The following is a 7,851-nucleotide window of genomic DNA, read 5'->3' as shown; positions in this document are numbered from 1 at the left end:
ATTTGTGTACAATGAATTGAAATGCATTCTGCTGTCATGTACAGCTAAGGAGAACAAATAAAAATAATGGTAAAAAGAAAAGTGTATCAGACAAAATACCATCAGAATATATACTACACGTGGCATTCAAGAACAATCTTCTCTCCAGATGAAGTTGTTCCTAACTCTGAAACTGTAAAGTTACATTTTTAAAATCTGGGGTGGTGGCTCAGTGGCAGAACGCTTGCCTAGCATATGTGAGGTACTGGGTTTGATCCTCAGCACCACATAAAACTAAATAAATAAAATAAAAGCATTGGATCTATCTACGACCCAAAAAAAATATTTTTAAAAGAATACCCATCAGTTAACATATCCACTGTTTTGGGAAGAATTCTCTTCTTGAAAATCTTCAGAGAGGGGTGGTAAAATGGGGAAGCCAGACTCTAAGTCATAGTGCATTAAACTTCTGATTTCTGAAATCATTCTGAATTGGTTTTGCTGGGTAAGGTTGCCCCTTAACATGTCGATTCAAGGATTCTGTCATTGACTCACTGCATGGTAGTCTGGTGACATCGATGCCACCTGCATTGCTACCATCCAAGACCACCACCCCCACCTGCTCTCTGCAGCCACACTGCTCTGCCTTTGGGACCTGCTGTGAGAGTAGGCTATTCCTCAGCTCTGTGGTGCTCTTGGTCACACGTTTCTGGAGTTTCGGAAGAGTGGAGAGTCCCGCAGGCACAGCGCTACCTCTATGAAGACACATGAACCGCAGAAATTCATTTCTACTCCACTAAGAAGCCCCCTGTCGTGTTGACCTGGACACAGAAACATGGAATTGAAATCCACAGGGCACCTTGTAAGAGTTCTGACCTGGGCAGAGCAGGCCTCAGTACCTTCCTTTCTGTGGCCTGAGTGTTCCTGGATTAAAGAATTGCTGCTTCCTGTTGGCAGTTCCTCTCATTCCCCATTCCTCCCAACTTCAGACGCTAAGCTCTGGGGATATCTAGAGGAGTCTGTTGAAGTAGACTTCAGTTACTTTGCATCATTTCTGTATTCAGAAGGTTTTAAAAAATCCTTCATTGAGTGTTTTTTTTTTTTTTTTAACAAAATTAACAAGGCTCAGATGAACTGCCCTGCTCCTGTGGAAGTCACGTACTGGAACACGAGGTTCCTTACGACACCAGTCCACGCAGGGCAACCTTACACAAATTCATAGGGGACCTGAAGAAGGCCGGTGTTACCACCCAGGAAGAGGATGTGAAGCAGCCAGGACGTTATTGTGGAGAAAGAAGACGTCCGTGTTCTCCATTGGCTTCTTGGTGGTGGTGCACCACTGTCTGACCACATTGTGGGCGACTGGTTAAATCTTGTAGAACTAGGATTGGTCTGGAGGCTCGGTGGAGTGCACTGGCCTAGGCCACGGGCTATCTGGGCACACCAGGTGAGCCTAGGGGCTGCCTCTGCTTGGGGGGCCTGAGGGCAAGGTCCACAGGTGTTGGCCTAGTGACTGGGGCTTCCAGGAACAGCACAGAGCCTGATGCCTCCCAGGCTGGTTTAGCACCGAGGCAAGTCTGACGTGGACTTGTTTATAATTTATTTTTACCAACAGTTAGAAACCTGACTCTTATCATTTATTTACTTGCTTGTTTGATCTTGTTTACATGTAAAGTTGTTTCAGAACTGTGAACACAAACCTCCCTGAAGAATTTACCAGAGACCTCTCCAAAACACTCAATGAAAGGCCTGCTTACCAATTCCCATGTTGACATGGCAAGTGAGAAATAAACTTCTATTCTAAGGAGCCCAGGAGATTCGTTTATCAGTTCTAAGATCATTAAATGGGGTGTCAAAAAATCGTAAGCTTATGTACATTATGGGATGGAAACAATTTTGGGGATTATAATAAAGGTAGTCAGAGATAGTAGGATGAAGGGGGAAGGAAAAAAATTCCCACTCTTGGTAAATGCGTATATTTATCAAAGGTTTCCTCCGGCTCACTCTCAGTAAGAATAGCTCAGCAGTCCCACGGTCCCACAACACTGCCCTGGGTTCTCTTAAACATCTCCCAGGGGACATAGGTGGTGGGCCAGTGGGAAGTCCAGATTCTCACAGGTTTTCAAGGTATTCCTGTAAGAGAAAGAGAAAAAATTTAGACAGAGGCCAAGAAACTCTGAGAAACAAGCATTAATCCCCAGGCTTGACCGTGCCCACACCTGCCAGCCGACAGGCAGGAATATCTTAATGGAACAACGGAAAGTGTCCACCCTTGACCCGGTGAAGGGTAGGGAGCTTTGGGCCTGGCTAAGCCAAAGGGGCCCACAGGAAGTGTGACTGCGGAGGCAGGGGTCAGAAAGCTGGACTAGCAAAGCGGAAGAGCCCTGGACAGACCCTGATGACTATCTAAGGAGACAGGCTGCGGCTCTCAGCTCCTCCCTCACACTTTGTATTTGCCGGTGAAGTGCTTTCCAGGTTTCGGGGACTTTTGTCTCCTACTATTCCTGTGTCTTGGGTTTGGGAAACTCCAGTCCTTTGTTTAGGAATCATGGGCTCCGAAGACAGGGCGGTCCAGGGTGAAGGCACAGACCCAACCAGGCATCTCGCAACTCACTCTTTCCCAGCAGATGTTACCACAGTAGGTCCAGCAGCACATGTGGTTCTTCTGTGCACATTTGAAGGTCCTCGAGCACTTCTGGGCACAGTCTACTCTGTTTGGCTCTCCTGAGCACTCCTCCACCAGCAGCTCATCTCCCGAGAGTGGAACTTAAAGAGGTGGGTAAGGCTGCGTCATTGCCAGACCTGGAGAAGGAACCCTCCATACACTGCTCCTTCGAGAATCTTTGCCCCCAGCCCCCAGCCAGCTATCTATCTGCCTAAAAAGAAAATTCCCTTTCTGAGCCTCCTCAGCTCCCACTCAGAGCTGCCTCTTCGTGGACCACGTTGTCCCCTCCCCCAGGTCCCACCAGTGGGGCAGGTCCTGGGCCCTCTTTGAGCCTCCTGGAGACCAGACTCCACAAACCCCAGCATTCATGCCTCCTCCCGTGAAATCTGTGCTAACTTAACAGGAGATTCCAGGGTCTGGCAGCAGAGCAGAGACCTGACTTTCTCCCTCCTTCTCTTCCTTGCTGACTCTGCCTTTCAGAACTCGGTCTCTCTCCAAATTCTTATCTCTCTTGGTCAATTTTCTTAGTCTCTCCAGTGATTTCATTTTATTCTCATGCCTCTTTGACATCTTGTCACATTCTGAAAGGTGTGTATACATTGCATGTCCATTTGGTCCTCATCAGAGTGAACATATTAGGGCAAGAGCTTATGGAACTCCGGAAAGTAGAACAGCTTTGTATCATCACCCAACCTCAGGGACATGGGGAATCATCATCTCTATAGCTGACAGAATTTGTATAACGTTGAAAGATGCTCATTGCTCTTTTCAAGGTGGGAAGAGGGGACACCAAAGGACCTCAGCTTGGGAATGTCTTGGATCTCTGTGCGTATCAAAGTGATTCTCCAGCGGGTGATTCTGGGAATGGGTCCTGAGTCAGGTCCACCAGATGTGATGCCCCTTCACTTGCTCAGGAATGAGCACTGCCCTCTCCTTGGGTCCCCAGCGCAGTCTCACCACCTACCATCATGTTTTGACTTCATTTCTCCCAGCACGCACAGCAGCACCACACAGAGGAGTGTCAAGGACAGGGGCATCCGGGACTCCATGATGCTGACCACGGGAGCAGAATATGCTGCGAGGGAGATTTCTTTTCCTTCCCAGTTGATGCTAGAGATCAAGAGGTAAAGAGAGGGAGGTAAAGGGTGGGTGAAGACAAAGTGCTCATAGACTTTCTTCTCACTTTACCTTCTGGGTGTCCTTCCTCGCCCTCTACCACCCACCACAGACCCACACCTTAGTGGAGAGCTGCCTTTGCCCCACGCCATCTTTTCATCTCACAGCTCATGCATTCCTTTTTCCTGAGTAAGATATTTTTTAAATGTGTTGCCTTCCCTTGATTAAAAGGTAATTCAGACTCGTCTTACAAAATACTTAAAATATAAACGCAACAAAAAAGAAAGTGAGATATTTCTGGTGACTTACTGTTTGGGCATATGGCATTTCACTCTACATACGTGCCTATATGAATCGTTTCATAAAATGGAAATCACATGTGATTTTTTTTTCATTTCAACGTAAAGACTCCCTTTGACACTTCTCGTAAGGCAGTGTAGTCTGGTGAATTCCCTCTTGTTTTTATTGAACCTTTCTTCAATGTATCTTTTTACTTTTATGGACACAGAGTCGCACGTAGTCATGAGGTACAAGATACGTTTTGATTCATGAACCCACTGGATAATCATCAACTCCAGTAATCAGCATGTCCATCACCTCAGACCTCCATTTCTTTACAGTGAGTGCTGAATGCACTATTCAGATCCCTCTCTTTATTTTGAGATATGTAATGGGTTATTGTTCATTGTATGCACCCTGCTGGGCCCAAGAACACCAGCCCCCCCTTCCTTCTCCTCAAACAACCATTTTGTACCCACTGACCAACCTCTCCCCATCTCGACTCCTTTCCCTTCTCCTCGGCGTCTGCTAAACACTGTTCTACTCTCAACCTCGATGGTATCAACTCTTGGGATTTCACTTATGAGTAAGATTGTAAGGTGTTTGTCCCTCACTTATTTCACATAACATAATGTGCTCCAAGTCCAAATGACAGGATTTCATGCTGGGAAACATTATCTTCATAGCTTACATATATATGTAAATATATATAAAATGTCCATTCAACTGCCAGGACTTTTATTTTGAATATTGTGAATAATACTGCAACAAACCTGGAAATGCAGGTGTCCTTCCAACATGCTGATTTCATTTTCTTTGGGGATGTACCCAGGGGTGGGATTGCAGATTGTATCATAGTTTTGTTTCTGGTTTTTTCAGGAACCTCCATACTGTTCTCTATCATTGCTCTACTAATTTACATTTGCACCAACAGTGTGTACATTTCCTCTTTGTCTACATATTCACTAGCTCGTTATTTTTACTTTGTCTTTGTGATAATAGCCGTTCTCCCTGGGATATGATGGTATCTCACCATGGTTTTTATTTCAGTTTCCTTAGTAATTAGTGATGTTGAACAGTTTTTCATACATCTCTTGGCCATTTTTATATCTTGTTTTAAGATACATCTATTCATATTTTAACCTCTTTTAAAACTGGGTTATTTTTGTTTGTTTGTTTTGCTGTTGAGATTTTCTTGGTTGCTTAGGTATATAGTTTGTAAATATTTTCTCCCGTTCTGTAGGTTATCTCTTCGTTGTGTTGATTGCTCCTTTGCTGTGCAGAAACTTTTTGGTTTGATATGATCTTTGTCAATTTCTGTTATTTTTGTCTGTGTATCTGGGCTCCCAACCAAAAAATAACTGCCTGGGGCCAATGACCCAATAATTTCCCTTATATTTTCTTTTTTTTTTAAAGACGGGGGAGGGGGAGAGAGAGAGAATTAATTTTTTTAATATTTTTTTTTTTAGTTTTCGGCGGACACAACATCTTTGTTTGTATGTGGTGCTGAGGATCGAACCTGGGCCGCACGCATGCCAGGCGAGTGCGCTACCGCTTGAGCCACATCCCCAGCCCTCCCCTTATATTTTCTTCTCATAGTTTAATATCTTATTTTTAACCCTTTAATGTCTTTGGAGTTTATATTTGTGACTGGTAAGAGATAGGGATTTCGGGGGCTGGAGCCATGGCTCAGCAGTAGCGCACTTGCCTGGCATGTGTGAGGCACTGGGTTTGATTCTCAGAACCACATATAAATAAAAAAAATTTTAAAAGTCTATCAACAACTAAGAGATAGGGATCTCAGTTCATTGTTTTTCATGTGGACATCCATTTTTCAGAGCACTACTCATTGAAGAGACTGTTCTTTCTCCATTGTGGGTCCTTGAATCTTTTATCAAAAAACAGTTGGCTATAAATGCATGGGCTCTCTCCATGGATATGTCTGTTTTTATGACAACACCCTGCTGTTTTGATTATTATAATTTTGTGGTATATTTTGAGGTCTGATGGTAAGATCTCTCCATTGTGTTCAAGATCACCTAGGTGATTCAGAGTCTTCTGTGGTTCTACACAAATTTCAGGATTATTTTTTCTAAGTCTGTGAAGAATAACATTGATATTCTGATGGGATTGCCTTGAACCTGTAGATCACTTTGGATAGTCTGGATAATAATAATATTATTGTTAAAATATTTATTAACAACAGTGAATATTAATTCTTGAGGATAACTTTTCATTTATTTATATTCTCCTTGATTTCTTTCATCAATGTTTTGCAGTTTCTGTTGTGGAGATTTTTCACATCTTTGGCTAAATTTATTGCTGAATATTTTAATTTTTTTGTAGTTATTGTAAAAGAAATTGTTCTCTTGATTTCTCTTTCAGATAGTTTACTATTAGCATATAGAAATGCCACTGAATTCTATGTGTTGGTTTTGTATCCTACAACTTCACTGAATTTATTAATTCCAATGACTTTTTTATGTGGAGTCTTTAAGGTTTTCTGTGTATAAGATCATGTCATCTGCCCACAGAAAACTTGACCTCCTTTGTTCCAATGTGGATGCCCTGTATTTCTTTCTCTTGCCTAATTGATCTGGCTAGGATTTCCAGTAGCAGGTGGTAAAACTGGGCACACTTGTCTTGTTCTAGAACATAGAGGAAACGCTTATAATATTTCCCCATTCAATTATTATCTGTGAATTTTTCATATATAGTCTTTATTTTGTTGAGGAACGTTCCTTCTACACCTAATATGTTGTTTTTCACAATTGTATTAAATGCTTTTTCTGCAATTATTAGGATGAACATATGGTTTTTGTGCACAAAATTGTTAATGTGGTGTATGACATTTATTGATTTGCATATGCCAAACCATCCTTGTATTGCAGGAGGAATCCCCCTTATTCATAATGAATGATCTTTTTAATGTGCCACTGAATTCAGTGTGCTAGTATTTGGTTGAGCATTTTTGTTTCTATTTCATCAGGGATTTTGACCTATGGTTTTCTTGTTTTGTTATGTCTGTATCTGGTTTTGGTATCAATGCAATGCTGACCTCAGAAGGAGTTTGGAAGAATTTCCTCCTCTTCAATCTTTTTGAGTAGTTTGAGAAAAACTGATATTAGTTCTTTAAACGTTTGGTAGAATTCTGCAGTGAAGAGATCAGTCCTGGGCTCGTCTTTGACGGAAGACTTTTCATTTCTGATTCAGTCTCGTGGTTTATTGTTTGTCAGTTCATGTTTTCTATTTCTTCATGATTCAAGTTTGGTGATTCATTTGCATCTCTACTTCTTGTTTTCAATTTTCTGTCTTAATCTGTTTTCTGTTACTAATACAGAATACCTGACACTGGGTGGTTTAGAAAGAAAATAAATTTTTGTGGTTCATGGGCATGGAATCTGGGAAATCCAGAGCCCAGAGCCAGCGTCTGCTTGGCTTCTGTTGAGAACCTCATGGCAGATGGCAAATGGGTGCATGAGGAAGAGAGAAGAAAAGAGAAACTCTTGTCATAGCTTCCCCATGTCAGTGGAAAAAGCATTAATCATTCCTGAGGGCTCTGCCCCCATGACCCAAACCCCTTCCGAGAGGCCTCACTATCTAACGCTGCCACATGGAGCAATTAAGATGCAACATGAATTTTGAGGACAACCCCTATTTAAACTATGGCAAAGAAAGATGACAGATATTCCCTGAAATTCTCTCCCCTTCGCCACTGTACTGAAGATTGTTGGTGCTGTCTAGACGTGGGCACTGGGGTCCGAGGGGCCTGGGCTTGATTCTCAACCCTAATACATTTAAATCCACAGAAG

At 42.6% G+C, this 7,851-nt stretch overlaps 1 protein-coding gene across 1 annotated transcript; it reads right to left on the bottom strand.

Annotated features, from left to right (window-relative positions):
* Nucleotides 1–2,091: 2,091 nt before the first annotated feature.
* Nucleotides 2,092–3,912, bottom strand: LOC113196432 (protein WFDC11-like). The gene is made up of 4 exons (XM_026408350.2): nucleotides 3,881–3,912; nucleotides 3,609–3,754; nucleotides 2,594–2,745; nucleotides 2,092–2,112 (listed from the first exon to the last, which is right to left on the bottom strand). Exons 1-4 carry the CDS (start codon nucleotides 3,910–3,912, stop codon nucleotides 2,092–2,094), a joined length of 351 nt encoding a protein of 116 aa, XP_026264135.2.
* Between the last annotated feature and the right edge of the window lie 3,939 nt (nucleotides 3,913–7,851).

Source organism: Urocitellus parryii, chromosome 6, assembly GCF_045843805.1.
Source record: "Urocitellus parryii isolate mUroPar1 chromosome 6, mUroPar1.hap1, whole genome shotgun sequence".
Lineage (NCBI taxonomy): Eukaryota > Metazoa > Chordata > Mammalia > Rodentia > Sciuridae > Urocitellus > Urocitellus parryii.
This window is presented reverse-complemented; position numbering and strand designations above follow the sequence as displayed.

What these genes read in the sequence shown, in the direction of transcription:
- LOC113196432 (XM_026408350.2), bottom strand. Translation starts at nt 3,912, where the DNA reads ATGGCGTGGGGCAAAGGCAGCTCTCCACTAAG. An exon ending in AATGAAGTCAAAACATGATG is followed by an intron (nt 2,746 to 3,608) that starts GTAGGTGGTGAG and finishes CACCTCTTTAAG; the next exon opens with TTCCACTCTCGGGAGATGAG. An exon ending in GTAACATCTGCTGGGAAAGA is followed by an intron (nt 2,113 to 2,593) that starts GTGAGTTGCGAG and finishes TTTCTCTTACAG; the next exon opens with GAATACCTTGAAAACCTGTG.